Source organism: Brachionichthys hirsutus, unplaced genomic scaffold, assembly GCF_040956055.1.
Source record: "Brachionichthys hirsutus isolate HB-005 unplaced genomic scaffold, CSIRO-AGI_Bhir_v1 contig_468, whole genome shotgun sequence".
NCBI lineage: Eukaryota > Metazoa > Chordata > Actinopteri > Lophiiformes > Brachionichthyidae > Brachionichthys > Brachionichthys hirsutus.
Window position 1 is genome coordinate 173487 of NW_027180322.1, and position 25517 is coordinate 199003.

The 25517-nt window shown below is 42.7% G+C and overlaps 2 protein-coding genes across 2 annotated transcripts; one reads left to right on the plus strand and one right to left on the minus strand.

Annotated features, from left to right (window-relative positions):
- Positions 1–1072: 1072 nt before the first annotated feature.
- On the plus strand, positions 1073–7714 carry LOC137912702 (serine/arginine-rich splicing factor 11-like). The gene is made up of 12 exons (XM_068756836.1): positions 1073–1312; positions 1560–1693; positions 4517–4626; positions 5170–5259; positions 5341–5387; positions 5473–5606; positions 5767–5842; positions 5958–6071; positions 6271–6360; positions 6465–6536; positions 6618–6789; positions 6959–7714. Exons 1-12 carry the CDS (start codon positions 1191–1193, stop codon positions 7178–7180), a joined length of 1383 nt encoding a protein of 460 aa, XP_068612937.1. The 5' UTR covers positions 1073–1190; the 3' UTR covers positions 7181–7714.
- Positions 7715–10124: 2410 nt separating this feature from the next.
- On the minus strand, positions 10125–24376 carry LOC137912710 (ankyrin repeat domain-containing protein 13C). Its single transcript, XM_068756845.1, has 13 exons — positions 24019–24376; positions 23168–23209; positions 19165–19269; positions 17670–17755; positions 16777–16822; positions 16037–16103; positions 14792–14936; positions 14155–14286; positions 13651–13812; positions 11310–11389; positions 10928–11026; positions 10363–10463; positions 10125–10255 (listed from the first exon to the last, which is right to left on the minus strand). Exons 1-13 carry the CDS (start codon positions 24374–24376, stop codon positions 10125–10127), a joined length of 1554 nt encoding a protein of 517 aa, XP_068612946.1.
- Positions 24377–25517: the final 1141 nt, after the last annotated feature.

The following is a 25517-nucleotide window of genomic DNA, read 5'->3' on the forward strand; positions in this document are numbered from 1 at the left end:
TAAAATGTCCACATTTTGCAGCAGTTCTAAAATGTTGGTTCGTCATTTTGAAAGCGAAAACAGTAAATCCTGTTCGCCTCGTTGAAGACTCATTTCCTACTTCTTGGATCACGTTGGTGTTGCGCTCTTGTCCCCCCCCCCCCCCCGAAGAAGACGAGCGGAAAGCAAGTGAACGCGTGGCAGATCAATAACGACAGTCATTCCATGCATTCATCAAAGTAAATACACGTTTACGCATCTCTGCTGAACATACTGACACCATCACTAAATTAGAAACGGATAAATCGGTTCAGGAGATCTAGGTGGGGGAACTCTCGCGAGATCTGGACATGTGGCGTGAACGTGGAGTGTCGCATTTGATTGTATCTATCTCGTAATTCTACATTGTTTCGTTTTGTGTTAAAAACGCCCAAATCGGATATGCAGACCCCCCCCACACACACATCCGGAACAGGAAGCGCAGTTCATTCCGAGTCGTGATGCCTTTGGAAACGTTGGAAAAATAAAAGTACAAGCGATTCAATTAATTTGGCCGCTCGAGTAACATGTACATTTACAATTTACTGCATTTTATCAAGATAACGCTTTTCAGCACTGGTTATTTATGAGATTAACATATGACTAGAATCAACTAATGGAATTAACAATCAACCAATGAAATATAAATATCAGCCAGTACAAGCTTATTGAAAATATATAATTTTGTTGTACCGGTATGTGTCGACTAATGTGCAACACGAAACTGCAAGTAATTGAATGCAAATCACGCTATAATAATGAAGAAACAGTATAGTTTATGAATAATAATTGTCAATGTTTTTATAGCACTAAATTTGTTTACAATGGATGATGCAAAAGTTTGTTTTTGTGATTTTCATTAACTTCATTTGTAATTACTTTCAGCGATGGAACATATAAACATCCAGGACTGTCAGCGCTGGGGTGAAATAAACTCGGGTTTACCGATCACCCTGAATGCAGCATCCCTGCGTCACGGCAGTAGTATTGTTGCCGCTTCTGTGTTCGTTTTTTTGTTCACAGCAAATGGAATCCATCTTCTGCGGAAGCACAACATGCTAGCTCTTGTTTTCGCCTGATGTATTTACGTCGCAAACACAATCTAGCTCGTTTAATTAGCGTTTAAAAGCACGCAGCTAATCTGCTGCTGCTGCTGCTTCGCACTCGCGGAAATGAATTCCAACACGCACGTAATCCAGGTGACAAATGTCTCCCCGAGCACGACGTCCGAGCAAATGAGGACTCTGTTTGGATTCCTCGGAAACATAGAGGAGCTCAAGCTGTTCCCACCTGAGTGAGTATCACGAACTCCCAAACGCCGCCTTGCCTATCTTTGACCTAATGCTAACCGAGGCTAACCGAGGCTAACCGAGGCCTGCAGCGGCAAGTAGGCCTCGCCGTTCAAAGCAGAGGATGCACGGACACTGTGCAGCCGTCCATGCTCGTCCATTGTTACTCCCTTTGTCCCTGGTGATGCACAATTCACATGCTGGGCATCCCTGTTTGTATTCTTTGCACAACACGTCTGTGTTTTTTTCCAGTGATTCTCCCTTGCCTGTGACTTCACGTGTCTGTTTTGTAAAGTTCCTTGAGCCCGAGTCGGTGGGAGTTTCCCAACACCTGACAAATACCGTCTTTGTGGACAGAGCCTTGATTGTGGTCCCTTTCGCTGAAGGTGGGTCTTTTTTATTATTATCTTTTCTCTCATGGCCATCTCAGTAGTAGCAATATGAATTGCAGAATGTAGTTTTGTTTTACTAGAATTGCAAATATTTTCTTAACCACTGAGTGTTTTTTTTTTTTTCTTGCCACAAATAAAAAAAATAAACCAAGCTTCTCTGTGCTTCTAGGAATGTGAAAGGGAAATGTTCATTTGTGTCCTTGTCCTACAATCGAGCTGTAAACTTCTCTCTCTGTTATTTGTGTTGAGCTTTTCATAGTGGACAAGTCATTTGCAGAGAGCCCCTTCCTTGCTGACTGAAAGTGGTCCTCTGCTGCCATCAGGAGATTAGAAAAATATAAGGGCACCAAGCCCTAACCCTAACCCCCCCCCCCCCCCCCCCACTGTCTGTTGTGCTGCAGTAATATATTAACTCTTCATTTTCTCTTTGTTCAAGGCATCTATTCTCTTATGTAGTCGCTACACAATGCTGATGCAAAACGAGGAGTTTCGGGAGAGGGTGCAGTGCGATCTCAGTTCTTCATGTTTTAGGGAGTTTAATTATTTTCAAATAAATTTGAAGTTCAGTAGTGGGCATGTAAAAGATCAGGGATGCCCCGGGCAGATCTGGTGGATCGGCATTAAATGGTATTATTTAGAAATAATTGCTACTGACCCGCAGTCTTGAAGCCGCTCTGATGCTCTGTTTATATTTTAACCTTTTATAATCTGGGAACGCCATTGTACTTGAATGCATAACCATCACTGATGAGTGTCGAAGAATGGCATCTGTGCTGAACATCATGCATCAGAGAGGAAAACCACTTTAGGTCTCTATTTCAGCAACAATCGGCAGGTATTGTACACCACTAAAGGAACAAGCCGTTGGACACTCTGTTTGATCTGGGTTACGTAGCATACTGTACTTCATCGGCTGCTTAACAATTGTACTGTGATACTCCCACATCTAGTGGGCGCATATTGAATGCAACTCGAGACGACCGTCAAAGACCCCGTACGTACACGCGTGTTTTCAGCAACTGGCTGATCTGAACTGTTTCGTTTCCAGTCGGGTTGGCCTATATTTGGCGTCGACTTGGTTTGCGTTCAAGACGGTCACTGACTGATCCCAATTCAGAATGATCTCAAAAACAGAAAGTATTTGATTCACTCTGACAGCAATGCCCCGATGATGAGCTGTATCAAGTAAATTACTTGTAAAAAGATATATGCAGATAGTTTTTGTACTTGATCACCAATCAATCAATTCGAATCAGACCCGTACGTGAATACACCCGCACAGGTGTTGCTTTCTGTTCTTAAAGCGCGCCCGAGATGCTAGCCTGAAAAGGCTACGCATACATTACACAGCTACTTAACAAAAACATATATAAATGCGGGACCAGAAACTGGTATTGGTATTGTAATCATTATAGTGAAGCTTTCCGATTGGGATAAATGTTCAGGACATCTCTATGTATGCAGGATGAACTAATGAGCTGTGCATGCGACAACAGGTATAGAAGTCTCTTGCTGTGATATTTACATTTAGCAGATGTCGTGAATCCGGTTATTAATCGTGAGCAGAACTTTGACATATTTAATGTGCTAAAGACTGTTTATTTCACGCTGCGTATTTCCACGTTTTCGTTAACACTCGACAGATTCAAGTAGTTTTAAGCCTCTGCGTGATGTTGCAGTAAAAATGCTTTTTCCTGACCCTCTCCACACATGACTCTGAAAGAGTTGAGTGACTCTCTAATTTAACAGTGGTGTTTCTTTTGTTGTTGTGTTTTACAGTTCTTTTTCCTGGTTCAGCCAGCCCTATATACCAGGCCCTGCTGAAAATACCACCAGCAGTTTTGTCTTCTGCAGCCTTATCCTGTTTCTCAAGTGTCTTTTCTGTTGTGTGTGTGTGTGTGTGTGTGTGTTGTGTGCGCGCCCATACGCATGTCTCTTTCTCCCTCTCTCTCCCTCTCCCCACCCCTCTCCCCCTTTTTAAAATGTGAAATGCCAGATTAAAGACAAATAGACTGTTTACAGATTGCACAACCATGGATGGTCATCTTCATAAGATTTGCTCTGATTTTACTGTTTGCATTTATTATTATTTTTCTTCAGCTTTGGGCAGAGTTTTCATGCATTTATCACAGCTTTGCTGACAATAGCCTTTAACTGTTTAGTGCAGTTTATATCTGACATTGTGTAGTGTTCTTCTGTTGGATAGAATCTAGCAGTCCCGTAACATGTTAGCAGTACTTTTACTGGTTGCCCTGTAAGCTTGATTTGTGGTGGGATTGTACAAAGTAACCACCAAAAAATACTCAGAAAAGCTAATATGTCAGAACCTTTTCTGTTTTTGTATTGGTAATGGTAAGTGATGTTGAAATGTATCTTTCTGTCTACAACCAAATCATGAACTTTGTTTTTTGTATCTCAATGTTTTTGTGTGCTTTATAGCGAAGCAGCCGGCGCGAGTCGCTTGTTCTTAAAACACCTAATGAAAGTTGAGAGCACATCCCACGGGACAACTGGCTGTGCTTGCTTACGTTTGGTTCATGACTTAAAAAACAAGTACAGGTGAAAAAATCTTGGCAGTGTTGATCACAGTGTGTATTGTGACTTTTAAAAAGATCGTAGCTGCTAATCCTACAATTATACTTTCACAAAAAAAAAAAAAGGTCAGGAATCAAGATTTACAGACAAGACAAAAAGTGGATTATTTTATTCATTTACTACGGAGTAGTTCGAATGAGGTGGCTTGTCTGCAAGTCTTGTCTTGAGTGTTTATCGATGTTTTCTTGGCGCATGTGCTGACGTATGTCTGTTTTTCTCCAGGAGTCATTCCAGATGAATCTAAAGCTATGTCGCTGCTGGCTCCAGCCAACGCCGTGGCAGGAATGATGCCTGGCGGAGGCCTTCTTCCGACCCCCAATCCTCTGGCAACGGTACGTTTTGAAGAGCTTTCATCGGATCTTCGTAGCAAATGTTATGTTTTAAATGTTCATGCGGAAAAATCATTCCTGATGCATTTCTGAGCTCATGTCTGCATGTTTGGACATACCTACCTCAAAGGCAGTTCTGTGAATATCTGGAATATTTGTCCAATTATCAAGACCATTGTTAAAATGGTATTTGTATAAATTGGATCTGTAGTTCGGAGTCCATCCATCCATTTAATCCGGGGTTGAACAGACAGAGAAGGTTATTCTAAACGTTCACCAGTAACATTTTCTGGTTCCTCCTGGAGGATCCCTAAGATTAGATGCGGTATTTTCTCCCTTCAATACGTTCCGAGTTTACCCTGGGGTCTCCTCCCACTTTTACATGCCCAGAAAACCTCCAAAGAGAGGCATCTGAATCAGGTACCGGAACCACCCCAGTTGACTCCCTTTAACAGGGAGGAGGAGGGGCTCTAATCCGACTCCTTCTAACCTGGAGGGCCCAGTAGATTTATGAGTTTTTTAAAAAAAAGGTAAATTCTGTTTCAGATGGGAGGGACAGCATTCGGAGGTCTCGGCGCTTCCAACTTGGAGCAAATGGCTGCCATGGGCCTTCCGGGATCCAACATGAACCCTCAGGTGAGTGTCTGATTGCTTTCACAGTGCCACACATTGAAATGTCTTTTGTGGGGGTAACATTTATCCTCGTATCTCGCTTAGGCTATTTCTGCAGACTTCCTGAAGCTCATGCAATCCATGGACCCCAAGTAAGAAACAATCCTTGCTCTCCAGCCTCAGTCGAATGAGGTGAAAGCTTCTGAGATCAGGTTAAATCATGGTTCGCACTTGCAGATTGAATCCATTGGCAGCAGGGCTGAACCTGAATGCAGGGCTAAAGACTGACGCGTCCAATAAGGAGATTGAAGAGGCCATGAAGAGAGTACGAGAGGCTCAGTCTCTCATTTCTGCAGCCATTGAACCAGGAAGTGAGTGCTTCGTGCCTCATGTCAGCAGATAATGAGTGAAGATACTGATGTATCGGTATTTTGTATTCTAATTACGTCAGCCGTGGAATATTTGCCACATTTTGTGAGCAAGAACTCTCCAGTATGGCTCATCAGTAAGTTATGTAATTGTTTTTTGCAGGTAAGAAGGATGACAAGCGTAAACATTCCCGCTCACGGTCACGCCGCAGGCGGTCCACATCTCGCTCAAGGCACAAGTAAAGACGCCCACATGAAAATGTTTCCTCTGGACTCCATGCATGCTGCACATACACAATGTAATGTCTGACTGTAAATTATGGCTTTAAAATAAGTCACTTGTTTTTATGGGAGACGTTCAAATAGCAGGTCTCGACGGAGGTCCCATTCAAGGAATAGGAGGAGGTCCAAGAGTCCACGAAGGAGGAGGACCCACTCTCAGGATAGAGGGCGCTGCAGCAGGTCTCGGTCAGTGAGCCAGTTATTGTTGGGGAAATGATTGTCTTTCCACTTTATTGATGAGCAAATGTGTGTTTGTGCCTCAGTTTTCTATAGTTAGCAACTTTACAGGCCTGCGAAGAAAAGAGAAAAACGGCGAATGCTTCCCATTTCCTGCAATGCACTGCTTTTTTTCTTATGTTTTGGATGTCGCTTTTGCTTTGAGCAGGGACAGGAGAAAGGAGGAGAAGTCTAAGAAAAGGTCAAAGACACCACCCAAGAGCTACAGCAGTGCCAGGAGGTCTCGTAGCATTAATCGGTGAGTGAGCATAATGTAAGGGTTTAATTAACGTGATGCTCTGCTGTACTGTCAGCAGCCCATCACTTGGCACGGCGCTCATTATCTCATTTGGTGCTTCATAGGAGGCACAAACGAAGCCGCAGCGCATCTCGGTCCCCGCGGAGGAAGTTGTCCAGGTCACCGTCGCCCAGGCGGTGAATTGTCGTCTGCATTTTAAATGTGATTACTTAATTTAGCCTAAATAATTACAACTGACAACTTTGTCTTGGTCACAGTCACAAGAAAGAGAAAAAGAAGGACAAAGAACGTGAGAAGGACCGGGATCGAGACCGGAAGGAGGACAGGGATCGGAGCAGAGATGAAAGAGAACGCCCGAGTGTCAAGAAAAGCAAAGAGAAGGAGCGAGATCGGGAACGCAAGTCCGATAGCGAGAAGGGCGACGTTAAGGTATATTTCAAGCATCTCGTTTCTCAATCTGTCCAAGATGGCCGCATTTTATCGGTTCGGGATCCCCTGCGTGATTTTCTTTTGCATGTTTTACTTCAGTAACTGGATGAAGCTTTTCACACACCCAAACCTGGGCAGCTTCCTTTAAACGGCTACGTTGTTTTTACAGGTGACCCGGGATTATGACGAAGAGGAGCAAGGTTATGGCAGTGAAAAAGTACTGGAGGAGGAGGAGGAGGAGGAGGAAGATGATGAGAGGAAGAGTGACTCTGACTCTACCTCGTCTCCCAAAGTTGAAGAGGATATGGAAAGCTCTGTGGGCCAAGTCCCCAAAAAGTCCAAGCTGAATGGAGACGATCACCATCAGGAAGACATGGAGATGAGTGACTAGCAGCTTCCAACACCAGACTGTTCTCTTCCCATTGTCCTCTTTTTTTTATTCTTAATGTAGGCCACCAAATGTCTGTGCCTGATCAAAGTAAATAAGACGTCTTAACTGTAGAAGTATTGGAGAGGACATGAAGAAAAACAGTAAAATAATTTTTGTAAAGACAAAAAACCTGAAATTCCAACGAGATATGATTTTTAGATTGTCATTGCTGTATTTTTTAAGACTTTATTAAAAAAAAAAATTTCTTTGTTAAAACATTCTGACTAGAATAGAACTACATCTTTCACCAAAACATTTTCGCTGTAAATCTTTATACCTCCCGGGATCCAGTCACTCGGACTCGGTCGACTCCAGGCACCGATGTCATCGCGGTATCGATTCTCCCGTCATGTTTTGTTAAACTGTAAAGCACCTATAGTCATGTTTCAGCTAAGTGTACACTGTGGATTGAAATGTGGTGTTGCAATGAAATATTTTGTTTGCAGTAAGGACCTAATAAATTGGACTAACTGTCAAAATTGTTTGTTTAATTTAACAGAAATGTTTAAGCCAAAGATGAACTTTATGGGAAAGTACTTAAAATACTTCCATAAATTCTTCCACTCCTACCATTGTTACCAGGGGGAAGTAATGAGACATTTAGGGCCTTAGTAGTGGTATTTCAATGTGGAAAAACAAAACAGTGCATACTCTTTGACGTCATTTTTATTTTAGTATATTTTATATGAAAATAATGTTGCAGACGTATAGAACATTTTTTCTGTACACTGGACATGAATGATGAACAATGAATTTCCTAGCTGAACGGCATGAGGTGACGCATGTAGCTGCAGAGGCACATTAGCACCCATTCTAGCTGAACCGAGACAGAGGAATGGAAAGTAGAAATGTTGGTTGTCCCGACACTGAACTTGGACGTAGATAAGGGAAATGAACTTTGAACCACCGCTTCTGTGCCGTACTTGGTTTTAAACTTCAGGAATACGCAACACCTGTTCAAGTTGACATGATTAAAAGCTCCTAAACAACCCTGCAGCATTAAACCTTTTCCAGCCTCTAGACATATCTGGAAAAGCAAACTTCCAGAGAAGCCTCTGTGGTTTGTGCCTTTCACACTGAAGTGTCTGATTGTTCCACACATCAGGAGGTTCAGAAGGTTTATCGCAAAGCGTAAAGAGAAATAATGACGGGGAAATAAACATTACAAGTATGTACAAAATTAGCAATTGCTATTATATAACAAACCAGAAATCTCCCAAACGAAGTCGTTATGCTACGTAAAAACACAATTTCCTCTTGTCGAGGAGGTCTTAACAATCGGCACTAAAAGAAACAACATAAGACAAATCTGTATTTACACACTGTGCAGGAAACACTTTGTTTTTATATACGAAAATGGCGTTCACTTAACTTCCTGTACAATCCCCGGTCTTTAACAGGGTCGTACAGTTTGTTACATATTTAGCAAAGGTTTAGTAGTAAGAAAAGGTTAAGACACCACACCTTTCATTTTCTCGGACTCAAAACTCTGTGGTACCATAAAAAACTGCAGCATTTCCATAGTTGCCTAGATGAACATTTCATGTCTTATTTCAGATGCAGAGTCAAGAGTGAAGTTTCATATCGTTAGGTGCATAAAATCAGCTGAATGTAGAACAGCTGCTTCAGATTGAACCAATGCCTGACGGTTCAGTGATGCTACTCCATGCCCATCACATGTGCACACACACACACATGCACACACACACACACACACACAGAGTTCAAGTAGAATTCTGCCAAAACTGACTTTTAGGTTTTTAACCTAAGAAAACAATAATTTTTTCATCACATTTTCCAAAACTCAATTTTCACAGATCTTTTGTTACTTTACTAATTAAAGTAGTATTCTTACTGATTCTTCCCCCAGTAGCTGAGGTGATTCAACGGATCCGGATCCTGACCTCTCGTGGAACACGGGCTTTATAAAATACATGATCCTGTGAACGGGGAGAACAAGCCAGCTTGACTTGCATAGCTTGCTCAGCACTGGCTAAGGCTCTGAGGAAGATACCTTAGCATTTAGCCATTTATGCTAAATATTTAACCATTGTTTACCATGCCACAGACTTAAGTACCACATGTTTATTTCAAGTGTGTGTTTAGCTTGTGTATATTACGTTGACTTAAGTTTGAACATGTATCGCATTTGTATAACTTTTGGTCCGGTTGTGAATTGGAAGCGGTACAAAGTACTAGAAATGTGTTCTTTTCACACACAGAGCATACTGTCCTAATGCCCCTCACCAATTCCATTTGCAATGGTATCTATGCTAGCATAAATTACTGTCTAATAATTACCAACAGCAGCGCTGTTCATCCGGGAGCTTGGCTTATGTCAACATTGGTAGAGGAGCTAATCTATTAGCAGCTATGAGTACCCAATCCCTAATTATAAACAGTTTTATGTCTCTTTCAATTCAACAAGACTCAGCGTCTACAAGAAGCAGGAAAAACGACCTAGAAAGTCCAGTTTTGGTGGAATTCCTCCCAAACCTTTAGACAGTAATCAGTGCTTTACTTCAAGTCAGTTAAAAACATTCCCTTTAGAAACATTAATCGCATAGCATCAACTGAACGGAGTGAGCGTTCCTGGCAGGGACTCACCTACTCTCCTGTGACCACCTGATGACAGATTCTGACTGTCAGCTCCAAATTACTTGCATTTGCTGCTGGAATAAACCTGAAGGTGAATGTACGAACCTTCAGCGCGACACCTTGAAACAGAGACATTTTCATCTTGTATTCAAGGCCGGGATGAGTAACAGAATCCACAAACTGTTCTGAAGTGATTTTGGCAGTTTCATCCCTCTAATTTTGCTTTTGTAAATTCAAAATAGTTCGTCTTGTAGTGTAGTGTTGTGTTGCCTTGCTGCACTCTTGTTTCCGGCTACGGCTCCAGCGCTTAAAGGTCTGGGAAGCGGCTCGGGTCTTCTTTATAGCCGTTGGGAACAGTGAAAATGGACTCGTCAAACTCATCGTAGTGAAACTCCTGAAACGTCACGGTGGCTGTGATTGTAGGAAAGACGGGGATGTCTGCAGGGAGACGGGGACAGTTACAAACCCTCTCTGGAGAAAAGCACGCTTTAACGTCTGCTTACACACTTTAAAGTGGTTCGACAGAGTAAACCGGCTCTGCTTACCGAGTTTGACCGGAAAGCCAGGGGGGAGCTTCATCTGAACAAACTCCCTGAGTTTATTAAAGTGCTTGAAGGGGGCGATCACCTCCAAAACATTCAATAACCTGGAGAAGAACAAAAAGAGTGTGACATAGCACGGCTAATTACGCCAGTGATGAAATAAATCTATGTCTTAAACATTTTAAAGTCAGGGAAATACTTCAATAAAAGAATGACTCTCAGCATTGATTGTACAGAAATGAGGGATCGATCAGTGTGAAGCATATTGAATGAGCAGTTCTCTCCGAAGGGCCAGAAGCACTGCATGAGTTTTCTTTTATCACTTAAATCAGCCATTTTTATCCTCACAGGAGAGAGAAGTAACCCGGGACGACACAAACAGAGTGGGATGAGGAAATCAAATGAGAAAGCCAAACAACAAAGGCAGTCGTCAATTCTTAACAAAAGGGGATGAAAGGTTTCCGGCCATTTTCACTAACTATTGACTCCCTTTTTTATCACCGCCTGTGCCCCTTAGAGGAGGAGGAGGAGCAGGAAGCGTCGGCTCATCGCCAAGATAAATACTCACGATTCAATGCCCAGAGGGAAGTCTTGACTCATGGCTATCGTGGCTTTGAAGTTCTTCTTGCTCTCTTTGCAGATGAGCTCTCGTCCTATATGAGGCGCTCTGAGACGAGAGGGATGACAGCATAGTTGGAGTGAACTCCATGATGAAGGCTTACAGCTTATTAATAGTGCAGGCATTTTCATTATATGTGTCATTCATGGTCTCTGTACCATAGTATATGCATGCAATGTAGTCTAAAATGTGGATGAGAGCTACACAAATGACATATTATTATACTGCAGCACTTTGCTTTGATGCGATATTTATTCTCATTTTTTTAGAGGGAAACTAAATCAATGAAACGAAGCATCAATATTTCACCTCAAAGGTTTTAGACACCTACTTTCCATTGTCAGCAGTGATGTATTCTTCCCAGGATATAGTGTTTGGTGAAGGCGGAGTCAGGGATTGCCTCCTCGCTGGCTGTAGAACAGAGAAAGACCAAGTTCTTGTTCAGAACCCAGATCAAACCCACTTCTGAATCACACACACTTCATAACACCACCAAAAGGTCAAAGGTCATGGAACTGATGGCAGACCAAACGAAATATTTCAACAATCAGCGTGGTCATTTATTTTGAACCTGACATTGTTTAAAAGGGCAGCAGACAACCCTTAATATACCAGTCAAGGGTCAGACGCTCCTTTTCTCCATGATAGTGACTCCATGTACAGTTATGGCCACTAGAGAGCGCTGCTGCACCAGTAATCCACTATAATGTCCGACTTCCTGAGACACAAAATATAACTGTATCACTCACTATAATATACTGTGATACACCAAAAGGCATCTGTAGAGAAAAAATACCTGAGTTAGTAGTCGAACGTATACTAGTAAATAATGTCCTCATTTACTCAACAGCAGCTGATTAACTAGAAATACAACGGCAGACCACATGAAAGAAAAACAGTGACGACTGCCAAAAGATGAAGGCAGGAGTCGAAGGAATGTTCATATCCAAGGATACAGGCAGTATAATACTGTTGGATCATCAAAATTAAAAGCACGGCCAGTTTCACCAAGACCTAATGCAAGATAAGCTCCCAGTGATTGTTGTAGAAAATACTGTAACAAACCGCCTCATGAATGCCGAAACCTTCAGCTTCCCTCAAAGCGCTTCAGAATAACGCATTTCAGACTATTTCCACTACCTGCTGTTACACAAGCCGTCGGCATTGCCCCTCTAAAAACACCCAAACAAACGCAAAGGAGGTCAGGAATCACAGCTTCCTAATGAAAATGATCCTGTTCTCATTAATCTGCTCTGGCTGATTTGAGCTCCATCCCATTTATCCTAAAATTTATATATTCCTACAAAGAACTTGCTGCTCTTTCCAACAGAAAATTAAAACAAAAACAACAACAAAACATGTCAAATCAGGTAATTGGGCGGTACAATGTAGAGAAAATATGGTGTATGATGAAGCACCTGATTGGGAGTCAATAGTTGGGAGTGTGGATACATTTGCCCGGTCTCTCAGACTGGGTGCATCAGCTCTGAAGTTGTGACAATGACAGAGTACCCAGAGCCTGCAGAGGCCCTTCTGCTGGCATGTCCATTCCATGGCACCGGGGGGGGGGGGGGTCTTAGCTTTCAGCCCCTCCCCGTGTGCACAAACCGACCCGCTCGCCCTCGCTGTTGTAAACACAGCTGCGTCACAGGCGCTGCATATTTTCATCCGTGCCCACTTCCGCGTATCGCGTTCCACTGGGGCAAAAGGCTTAACTGCCTCCATAACGGCCTCCAATAAAACACAGCTTTTCACTTTGAAGACGAGTCGGCACCGGTTCAAACGAGTTTACATATCCTGACACACACAACAGGGGAAGGGACTAGGAATAGAGACAAAGCGCGCACACACACACACACACACAAGAGGATGACTGAAAACAGCTGGGCAGTTAAAAGACATCCATTGATTGTTGAGCAGCTTTGTCTTCTCTGTGCGACTGGCTTTTAGACAAAGGCTTACTAAGCAAACTCTGGAACATTCTGCAGTGAATGGGGAATGGCGGCGTTCCTGCGAATACGTATCTTTCCTGCTTTCACCACTAAGTGGCGATGCCGGGACTCGGACACTTATTACTGCCAGCTTTTTATCGTTTTACACATCCAAGAGACACATACGATAAATGACGCAGGCAGGAACTTTCCAACAAACCATCTGCCATGACGTTTGGGACGCCTCTGCAGGATTTATCCTCGTCAGGATACGGCTGAGAAGTGAGGTTTATTTTGTTTGAGTCATGTCCCCAAGTTTCCGGCAAGAACAGGAGAGCTTCAGGACTGGAATGGCGTTGATGCTGCCGTTATAATGGAATGCAATATTTATCAACTGAGCTCTGCTCCATCTGGTTCTCTTTCCTACGAAGAAGTTCACAAAGTACCTTTGCATGTGTATCTTTGCAGTGCACGGCTGGACTCCATTAACCAGCCTCTATTTTTATGTTTGGACTCGGACTTGAAGAGAAAGATTACAGGTGTCCAAAGGTAGCCAACATAAACCTTAAAGTTGAAGGCTGTGTTTACTGTTTTTGGTAAATTGTAAGGAGCTACAACCCCCCCCCCCCCCCCCAATCTATCTATGTCAGGTTTTCCATGTGCCCCTCTGTGGGGCCCCGTGACCCCAAATATACATAATGGGAGACGATGGCTGCGCTTTTGGGTCTCTGTCAGGCTCACCTCAAAGTTCTGTTCTATGAGGTTCCCTCCTTTGCTCAAGCTCTCCATGATGGCTTTGTTCCTGAGGATGTCCTCCTCGCTCAGGTGCTCCCGTCTCTTCCTGGACTCCAGCACCAGGCCGTTTACAGAGTAGAACTCTGCCAGGAAGTTTCCCACGCGTTCCTGGAGGGGAGGATAAACAGATGAGTGTTCGCCTGCCGGGTCGCCAGTTTCCCTCTTAAAGACAAGACAGAAATATGAAGGAACTCAGCGGCACCGACGCCACTCATTACTATTACTTTGGTCAGTTTCAAGTTATTTCAGTGAATATTGTGGGTCTTTCTTTCATTAACAGAGGGGTACCAACAATATCCCCCCCCCCCCCCATGTGTGCATCCGTGAGCTGAACCCAGTATGCGTTTGCTTTCCATTTCCGGCCTGGCCAAACAATTTATCCAAGTCAGGATCACACTTCCACATCCAGGCGCCAACGAGCAACATAAGGTCTGCTGCTGCAACACGAACCGTCTTGTCCTCTCTGAACAGCCAACCAGTCTGAGTCCTGGAGAAGGTGATGGACTTGGTGGAGAGGGTGGCCGAGTAAACATCGCTGCTCATCAGAATGTCCACTTCCTCCTCCGTCTCCACCTCCGTCTCCTGCACATACAGGACAGTGTCCAAAAACCAGTTATCGACTCAGACATGGACACCTAATATGACCATTTTGGCCCCCCGTGTCAAACGTGGGAAAAACAAAACTAGCCAGAATGCTGTTCCTTTCAATCAAATGTTCAGTAATGTGGTAGAAACAAAGCAATTAAGGAATTAGTTGGTTTATGTATCTGTATTTTGATAATCAAAGAATCATTTGAGCGAATTTTCAACTAAAAATGAAAGTTCTTGTTGCTCCAGCATCTCAGATGTGAGCGTATTCTTGCTTTTCTTTATGTTAGGTGACAGTTCACGCAATGTTTTGAAAGACAGAAACAGTCCGTGGACAAGACGCTAAACACGAAAATTAAATGATTATTTTTTTGAAAATTCCTTTTCCGCATAAAAACAATGATTTGAGAAACGAATTGGCAGGTTATGTGGAATGAGTGGAATGAAGTGACGGCAAACATCACAGTACACAAATGAGGCCTTATGAGGCTCCACAGACCTCATGGTGTATCCGCTGGTAGACTTTCTGCTCATTGTCCAGAACAACAAAAGACTCAGATGGGATGGCGTTTCCGTTGAAGATGAAACTGAGGTCGCCGCGCTGACACTTCATGTCGGTAAAGTCTATCAGAGTGGTGTCCAGCCTGCAAGCAGAGACGGTCGGTTTGATGTGGGAACAGACACAAGCAGGAGAGAGTAAAATAAGGAAAACGTAAACAGAGGACGACAGTGAAAGCTGAACGTCGAACTAGTCACGAGCCAACAGTGTGCGAACGGTACACAAACTGATAGAGCGCACGCCTTCACAACAGCTTAGGGCCAATGTGCATGATAATCATCGCCATGGAAACCAGCAGCTCATTTCAGGAATCTTTTCTTGAACTGAGTCGGATTGGGTGAACGTGAAATGAGGCATGACAACGCGTGAACAGCTGACACGCCTGCAAAGTCCACGCACAATAGAAAGGTACGCCGGACCGGACACGCTGCAGCGCTAGAATGTAAATCAACCTGCTGCGATCGTTTGTCCTCGCTCTCCATTTTTCTCCCTGCAACTCCGGGATAACGAGAGCCGTTTGAATACCAAATGAGACGGAGCAGTTTCACCGACTAATGATCGGCTCCACATCAAGGATCTCGCACGCAGAGACAAACACGCCAAGTTCATTCTTCAACACAGATCTATCGGAACCATATGTCAGCCAACTGAGTATTTGGTGGGGAAAAAAGCGTTTTAACATCTATTTAACAAAACTCTAACCCGACAAGTGTGTGGACACACACGCCCAGGCATATGCCCTTTCAGCGGGAGCTGGAGCCGCAAAGCTTTTAGTCCACAGGGCCTCGAAACACAGAGATATCGATTCTCGCTATGTAATCGCCGGTGCGATTGCATCAGCATGCGTTTAGACTGGAGTTATGTTACACTCCACTGTAACGCTCTTTCTCTGAGGCTTCAATTTAGTAGTAGAACTTTATTGTCATTACACACAGTGATCCAACAAAATTAAAGGGGCTCTGCGCCGAACCGAACTAGGTTGACAGCAGATGACGAGACGCATTGAGAAAGAGCTTATGTTCAGCAAGGGATGACGGATAAACGAGCGAGCTTTAAATTATATATGCAGTATATATTTTTTAGGCACTGCAGTAGAGTTTAACTACGGTGTAGTAGTGTTATTTCAACATTTTACACACACAACACGTTGCATTGCAACGCGTTTCATTTGTCGACAGGACTCGCCTGATATTGAGGCCCTGCTTGTAGATCTTGCACGCATCTGAAGGCAGGATTCTGGAGAGCAAAGGCACTGCAACATGAAAAGATACAGCAATGACACGTGAAGCGCGGTCTAAATTTAGAGAAGCTCAGAAGGCTACAATCTTCTTAAGCAGCATATAGCATTGTAAAGTAGAGGACAGCGTAACGTGTAGTTCTGAACTCATTCCTCACCAGGTTAAGTAACCCTTCCTGTACCTTTGCACGAAATGCCAGAGGTATTGCTTTAGTCCACATTCGTTGAGAGGAAGACTATATTTAAAAAAAACATAAAAACCGAAGAAGCCCCTTAAATTCAAAGCACATTCAAAGAAGTCCGGAGGGCAGATTTATATATATATATATAATTATATTATGAAGCTGTTTAAAGCAGATTCTCCTCAAAGCATGGAAGGCAGTTGTCGCTCACGCCCTGTAGCCAGACCAAGTACAGCGCGTTGAGGTAAAGCGGATTTCATGTGTATTCTACAACAGCTCCCAGGGTGAAATGATGAGTAAAACAAATCCATGACAAAGGGACGGACACTAAAGTTTGTCGGTTCATGCCCAGCATAAGGAGTCATTTTCAGGCTGTAGATAAACTTTCAGTGACAAGACACAAACATGGAGACAGACCATTTCCCGTTCCCTTGCTGAGGACACATGGCTAGGTTTTACCGTATAACTTACTATCACGGGACAGTAGAGGATGCTCGGTGACTCACCCCAACTTTGGAAGTCCCAGTGAAGCTCCAAGTAAAAGTCTCCAAGCTGCAGATAAAAACAAAAAAGTCACAATTAAACCTAAACCATGCAACCTTAAACCTGGCCATTAAACCAGGTTAATGTTCTCTACGCATCCTCCTCATTAGCACTGAATCTCCGCCTTCCAGAGGAAAACAGGAATCAGTTCACGTTAAAGAAATGACATCTTTGAAGTGTTTTCTGAGATGCGGAGTTCGGGGAATCTCTGCAAATTACTAGTTTCCTGTAATAACTTCAGAAAGTTTCATGCATAACGTTTTTCCTTAATATGCACCACTTCATCCTGGTGCTGTGCAACTATCAGCCTGTCGTCTACTCTATAAGTACATTAATGATATGCCTTGTTAAGAGCAGAGCGGTAGAGTACAACACACACCATCATTTGCACACGCATTTCTCACTGTATATTATTAATTTCCAACCCGCATTCCTTTCAAGATTCACACAGTTATGCTGAATAATGCATTTCATAGTTGCTCTAAAGAAACAACTATTTAATCATTCTTTGCTTGACTAAATGGGGAATGTGTGTGAGACATTCTGCTCGACAAACAGCTCGAACAAACCCTGGAGAATAGATGCAGCTCTCAGCATGTAGAGCACCCCGAACATGTTTAGAGTATGTTGAGTGAGGCCACAAAGGCACCATCAGATTTCATTTAGCCGCAGATGCCATGTTTCACAACGAAATGATGCCAGGGGAGACCCCCCTGGCATCATTTCGTTGTGGTGATGTAATCAGCTGACGTCCAAAATGGATGTTTGTGTGTTTGAGCGTGTGTTTTTCCATGTCGAAATCAGGAGCAAAAAGACTCGACAGAAAAGAGCAGGAAGCTGAACGAGGGCTGCTTACTTCTTTCAGAGCTTTTAACAGCTTGGGTCTCTTGTCCTCGACACTCTCCCTGGACTGTTGCTTCAGTTTCCTCAGCAGCGCGGTGACTGAAAGACAGAGATGAACAAGTTATCAGTTAGGCCAAAAGCATCAATGACATCACATGTTCTGCACATAAACACCGTTGAGTCCCAAGTTTTACTCACTGTACCCAAAACCTAATTTCTCCACCATGATACTGCAGTTTCTTGTAAATGAATGATTGATATGGGATGAGTAGGGCAGCAAGGTGGTGCAGTGGATAGTGCTGTTGCCTCACAGCATGAAGGTTTCCGGGCTTGATTCCTTTGTATGTTCTGCCCATGTCTGTGTTGGGATCTCCTCCCACCTCCAAAATAAAATGTAGCTGAGGCGATTTGATCACTCCAATATTGTCCATAGGTGTGTGAGTGTGTGCATGTCTGTCTGTCTGTCTGTCTGTCTGTGCCAACCTGATGCTGACAGTACAGCCATGTCATGCGAAAGCAACTGTGTACAGAAATAGCTCTATTGAACAAAGCACATGACAAAATCTATTTTGTTAGCTATAATTTCCATCCTTGATCAAAGAGAATTCATGTGACAAGTTTGCCAAACCCAGAAGAAACTGTGAGCTGACAAAAGAAATTAGACGCCAACCCTCGTCTAAAAATAAGTACAAAGTTCAACGTTGGAAATGTTCTAATTATTGTCAATGAGGAAACCGTTTGCTTAGAACACGGAGCACAAGATTAAAAATGCAGACGGCGTTTTAGCATTTAATCGGCCTGTAACATTTACCCTACTGTAAATGAAAACAAACAAAACTTAGAGCCAAAGGTCTGTTTCTGCCCCAGACTGACTCACTTCAGAGTGACTAACTGCCGGACAGGTTAGACAGGGCTGCAATTGATTCAGCCATTCATTGCATTGCAAAGGGTAAACAGTCAGTTTCTTTCATTAACATTGTGCGTCATACATCATCAACATATATATACTGTATATATATATACTGTATAGCAGGTCAAGTCAATGGCTTCCACTTGAACCATCTCATATTCTACATAATGCAAGTCATAGATAATGTACAGACTATATTTTAACAATATATTATTATTATATAAAGTACAAAAAAAAAAAAAAAAAAAAGACTGGCTGGACCAGTCACGCAAAGGCATGCTGTTCCCAACACATCATGCAGTATGACATGGTAGACGTTACAAGCTAAATGTGTGAAAGACTCATATAAGTGTTCAATCAATACACATTTCTCAGTGGTATTAAGGAAATAATTAGAGGATGCACTCCAATAAAAAAAACACTTGGAGCTGCTTGTCGATGCAATTTTACTCTTTCATTCTAATGGACTGACATTGTTTGTTTCTTTGCCGTTTCCTCTCTTCTTGCCATTTTAAAAGAGCATTCCATCCCCTCTTACCTTTGTGTAAAACCTCTCCACTGCTACACAGAACAAAACCAGAACGCAGTTTACACTTACTCATTTGTCTGTCTCCGTAGCTAATAGCCTCAGCAAGGGGGCTCCATCCCTGGGCATTCTTCACCTTGACTGGTGCATTGTGGGCTAGCAGCAGGTGGGCACACTCTTCAAAGACAGAAAGTGGTGGTATTTAATTACGACTTTATTTCACTGCTAACTACAGAAAAAAAACAAAATCAACAACACAAACATAACTACGGTCGTAAGGAAATAGAGAGAAATGTGTCACCAGGCATGACTAAGAAAAGCCTGCATTGTTACTTCCTGTAGCAAAGAGAGGATTCAGGATTTATGAAGGGACAGAATGCGTGGGATTGGGATGATAGTCGCCAAGGAGCCCTAGAATTTCACGAGATCTTACTTTCGGAGCCTATTAGGCAATAAATAAAGACAGGATTCTCAGAAAGAAAATGTCAAACTGTCTCAAGCTGTGTCTGTATTCTAGAAATAGAAGAAAAACAACAACAGGCCACATTCATTTTAGAAATAAAGATCATCATTCGGTGAAGACTGGCCAATGGAAGCCAATGTCTGTCAATTAGTGACCAGTGAGCCATTATATTGCCTAACCCACTCATAAAAATAAAAAAGTGATAGCTAAGTGGATTCATAGGGGTTTCACTCAACGGGGCAGCAGCATACTTAAGCTGTTGATTTTCTTTTTCAGTGATGGTTTTGGCTGATGAAAGCAGCACAGAAGCTCTACAACAGCTTCCTTCTTTGCAAAATGAGTCAATCAAATTGGTCATATGGCCAAATTTAAAGCGGTTACTACACCTAGTGTGTTGAGACTCGTTTCTCTACATCCCTATGATGTGCCAGGACACAATCAGAGGTAATACAATCTGCCTTTCAAAGCGGGTGTAACACAATTCAAACACATCACGTCACCGTTCCTCTGAACTGCATGGTCACTGCGGTTCATGAGAAAGAGCAAAAGGACATTCTGTACAAAGTAGAGGAATCATTTGTGAAACTCGTCCGCATCAGAGAAATAATCCACAACCAATTAAAAAAAGGTGCAGGAGAAATAAAACTGAGTGTTTGCCTGCCCTGAAGAATTGATCTCACTCTATTAAAGGGCACTCCATAAAACGTGTTCCACAAGCACAGCCCAACAGTCCCTTTAAAATATTAAACCCTTAGCCTTTTTGTAACTTCATCTTTCAGGTGTCTTGTCAAAGAATATGTCATTTATTTATTTAGCACAGTATTGCATAATAAAATACAGCTGCGTTAGCCAGAACGGGTGGATGCAACTGCAGTGAGCTTCACAACGAAGCGGAAAAAAACCATGACACCAATCAGCACCTGCATGGACTCGGGGACGGACCGGCTTATAGCGGAGGATGATGCTGAGAAAGCACATGCAGCCGAGTGCTAAGCCTCACATCCCCAATGGGGTCTGACCTATATATCTAAATCCAATGATTGTGTAACAATAATAATGACACCATTTAGGCTATTCATTACATAACCATGGGAAAAAAATAACCGAGTCTGGGCTGGCATTGAGGCATCGTACTTTATTGCCCATTTTGTGTGACATTACTCTGTTCTCGAGCCCTTTATTTCCTGTCATCCATCTGTCTATATATCCTGCCTTTAGCACAGCATAGTTGTGATATAATCCAACATTTTTCTTTTTATTTGGATCTTTTTTTTCCTCGTAGGAAGGCAGGAATTACAATAATCCAACAAGTACGGGTCAATTTGAATTTAAAAGGGGTCGCGCGGGGTGCCATCCGACTCCAACTTGATCCCATCGCAGCAGAGAAAGTGGAGATGGAGGAAAGACTCCCTGTGGATTTCTGAGTTGATTGCATGCATGTACAGCAGCTGCACAGGTCATAGATCTAACAGCAGAATGACAGCGGCAGGATGTAGATGCACAAAAGTGGCACTCTAATGCTTCAGTACGTGCCTTGGCTACAAATGGAGCACTTGTTGACCCTCCAGCTATCCTTAAATATCACTAACACATTTTATTTGCCTCCAGAAAATGATTTACAGAAACGTACGTTTTTGTGTCATGGAGTTTGTTTATTTGTCAAACACATAAATAACCCCTTGATAATAAAACCTTGACCTGTCCTCTAGCGCCAACATCAGGCCAAACTTTTGAATTTTGTAATTATTAGAAATCATTTTAAAATGAACCGTTTAATCTTCACTACGGTGGAAACAACGTAACTAAATGAAGTGAGCTACTGCAGAACATTAGAGATACATTCATAGTGTTTGCATCGATTCACTTTATACTGGACTGCTTTTAACGAAGACACTAAATAATAACTATGAAATGTTTCGCTCACTACGTCACCAAATCAAACAAGAGAGGAGGAAAGGCGGAGCAAGTTTTCCGACATGCTACCAAGACCATCAAAGAACCCAGGATGCTTTGCGAACCGATGGTCTCGGCAACGTTCTTTTAACAGTTAGTGCACCTGAATGTGCTTTGAGACACCATTTAACGAACTGACATACTTCTGCAAACAAGAAACCACAACAAATACATAATTCACACGCAGTCTGCACACTAAAGGGTTTTACGGTCATGCAAATTACATGTTTATGCTCTCTTTCCTGCCGAGGTAGGAAGCCGATGTCTGTGAATTCTGCTTTACTTGATTTTCATTGTTGAACAAGCAAGCACAATGTCCCAAGACACTGACAGAATGTGCTGAAAATCAATAAGTAATCATGACACGAGTCTGCACTGCAACAATGGGAACAGAGAAATGTTTTCTGGTGTTTTTAAATCCTATCCTAAATAACAAAAGACATCCTTTCAGTTTAATAAAAGCGATGTACAGACAGATCTGAGGGGTAATGTTTTCCAACTTTATATACCGGTAGCTTTTTTTTAATGCAAAATTATTTGGCTATTATTAACAAAAAATAGTCTCTCTTGTTCTTCTCTGTGATATTTTCTACCCAAACCTAAAAGGACCACAGACAAGCATCACTTAATAGTCAGAAAAATACTAAATCTTTGGTCATACACAAAGCCTTGTCCTCTCCGTGCTCACAGACCTGCCACACCCAGACTATGATCTCATGCCTGTCTGCCCTGAGGATGCCTGGAGGACATGCAAACAGCTCAGACAAGATATATGCCACCATGTTAACAATCAACCGTAGCGTGTCATGTGCCCCCAAACACTTCCGCATTCTAATATCTAAACTGCCAGGAAGCGGTGGCACGGCCTTCAAATGGAAATGTCATTTTGCAAAAAGAATTGAAAGAAATGTTATAAAGAGAGACACCAAACAAACTGCAGAATATGTAATTGTTCACTGGGAGCATGACGCAAAAGGGTTGGTGCTATTTTTCCAATCGCCCCATTCTGGACTCACAGCGGGGGCCGCATTTTAATATTTTACACACATGCTTTCTGTTCAGTCTTGTGTATAGCTTTGTCTGAAGCCTGGATACTTAATGACACATTCACGGTATACTGTAATCCCACACTGCTTCTTGCTACGCATTCAAACTAAACTGAAAAGGACAAGACAGCAGCAGAAAACTAGTAATAGGAAATTAAAAATGTAAAAAATAACAATCTCATAACTCTGAAAATGTTCACCATGGCCAACCAGCAGTGGAACAAAAAACAGAAAAGGGGATTAAGCTACTTTGAGGATCCTATTTCTTGCAGCGTCAGCATTATCTAATCCCCACTGATCGTTCAAACATTCTCTTTATGTGTATTAAATGAATAAGGAGATACGACTGCAAGCGAGGGAGATGGCTTTCACTGTTCTCCTTCCCAATGCTGCTTTCTACCACATGAAAATGCACAGTCAGCCTCATTTTTCATCTTGCTCTAAGCAAAATATATGCAAATATGCAGACAAAGACAGGAAAATATGCTTTTAAAAAAAAAACACAGCTAAAAAGAAACACAAACAACAGATGTACTGTCCCACAAGGAATTCATGAACGTATTACAGAACGCGGCAAAGTTAAACCACACTGATGCCTCTTAATATTACTCACCTTTGTGCCCCATCATGACAGCAAGATGCAGCGGTGTGTTTCCTATAGGGGGAAAAAAAAAAAAAAGAATCTGTCAGCTGCCTCTGCTCAACACAGTAAGAGATGGGAGTCTGTCGCTGGCATTGTGTATAAGGCATGTCACATTCTGGATGAATTAAATGTTCAAATTGGGAAGCAGAATCCATAATCCTAAATGATACAGTAAGTGCATGTCCACTGTGTGTGCTTATATTATGACAAGAAATATTATAGTCTAGTAACCTACCGATCCCCTAAAATAGGCTGCTCTTAATTATCCTGGACATAAACACTGACTGTTAATAGAATTTGGGTCAGGTGTGCACAAATGTGCTTCATAAGGCAAACTGCCCAGTCAGCTCCTTCAGGCTTCCCTCTCGGGGAAATAAAAGGTGCACAAAGATCCAGAAGAAAGTCGGCCACACCTCATCGCCCCAGAATTCTTGATGTAGGTGAAAATACGAGCTGCATGTTCCAATGATCGGTGCGGGTCGGGGAGCCGCACTCGTTGAGCAACAATGACCCCAACTTTACACAGATTGTCAGAGACAGTAAACGCACCACAGCCCCACAATCAACAGGGTGTGTTTTAAAAACAACAACTCCTGCCCCCGGTCCCCCACTCAGTGGTTTCAACCTTTGCCCCACCTACAATACCAGCTGCTAGATCCCACGTCCAAAGGCATAACCCCCGCCTCGCCTCGTCCCAGTGCGGCGGGACGCCGGCCGATTGGCGGATCAAATCAAACCTGCGCTGGACTTTAGAACTGATGATGATGGATTTGGGTGATTTTTGCCCCGAGTTCCACGAGATGGCAGCTGTTTGGTCTCACCGTGGATGTCTTTCTGGGCGATGTTCTGCGTCCGGATGAGCGACGACAGGCGTCGGACATCTCCTCTAAACACACATTCGTGCATCGGAAAGTCCTGTCCAGGTCGGATGATGGGGTTCTTGTTGTTGTCATCGGTGACCTCCGGTGTTGACAGCGCGTTGCTATTAGCATTGACGTGCAGCTGCGCGGATGGAGACTTGATTAACTTGTGATTGCTAAAGATTTTACTTGCTCTGCTTTTGTTCGTCTTGGGAGCGGTGAACGTCCCGGTTGCCGCCTCTTCGTCCGGCTCAAGTAAATCCTCGTCCTTGCTTGGCCTTTGATTCTTGCGCAGGGAGCGGATCTTCTCTCCGGTCATTTTCTGAACAGTTGTCGCTTCACGGAGCGTCGCTGGCGATGACCCTCTCGGGCAAACCGATGAGATTCGCCACTTGGAAGTGTTCACGCAAACAATATAAATGGCACAGCATGAAAGCTTTTACTCCTCCATGCGACACGATCGGTTTGTTTTCTGTAAAAGTAAAAGCTTCCGCTCGTCCCAAACTCGGTTTTTCGCTGAACTACATTAGCTGCTGTTGTTGACTTGTACGGAAGATTCGGCGAGTGACTTCCGCCTGGTAGTATCGCGATAGTTTGGAAAGGTTATTAAAGGTCAGGTGTCTTGCATCCGGCAAGCAGCGCAAGATACATAAGTCTACTTCTACTACTTTCCAGTATTAAATTACTATATAAAATTAGGTTTCAACGTTTAAATATCTCGACATTTCAGAACTATAATATATAATATTGACTAATAATGACATGCATTAGGTTAGTAGGTTATGTTGGCCCAGAGTGGAGGAGTGCTCAGGTCGCAGCAACTCAGGACTAACTCTTTATTCTGACCTTGTAATTCTGACAATCACTATCAAAGATTAGGGTTTTACTAGATTGTATCCCTTTAAATTTGATTTTGTTCAAATTATGCATATTTTTTATATTATTTTAAATGTTTTACCAAATACACCTCTAAACGACATGTACTCATATACATGCGCTCACAAGAGCTACATCATGCATATTACAGTATACCTCTAAAACAAGAGAAAATACCGCCATCTGGCGGGGAAGGTAAAGAAAGAAATATTTTGGGGGATTTTATTGCCAGAACGAAATACGGAGAAGTTTTAATGCTTCTTCGAATTACTCAGTTATGAGAAAATTCAAGGCATTTTCATCAACAAAGCCTTATATAACTTATATAAAAAAATAAGGTATACATGTCCAGAGTAAAGCACGATGATAGAAATGTTATCCTTATGCATAAAACACCTGTGTGTGTTATACTATCTCTCTCATGTGACTTGTTATACTTAACACTTTGAAGATGAAACCGCGGCATTAAATATGGTGGCGCAAAAGAAATGCAACATTTGCCAGCTGATAATGAATGTCAAAGCAGCATAACTTGTTTGTTGTCAAACTAGTTGAGCCAGTTTGACAAATGTTGATCAAAAATT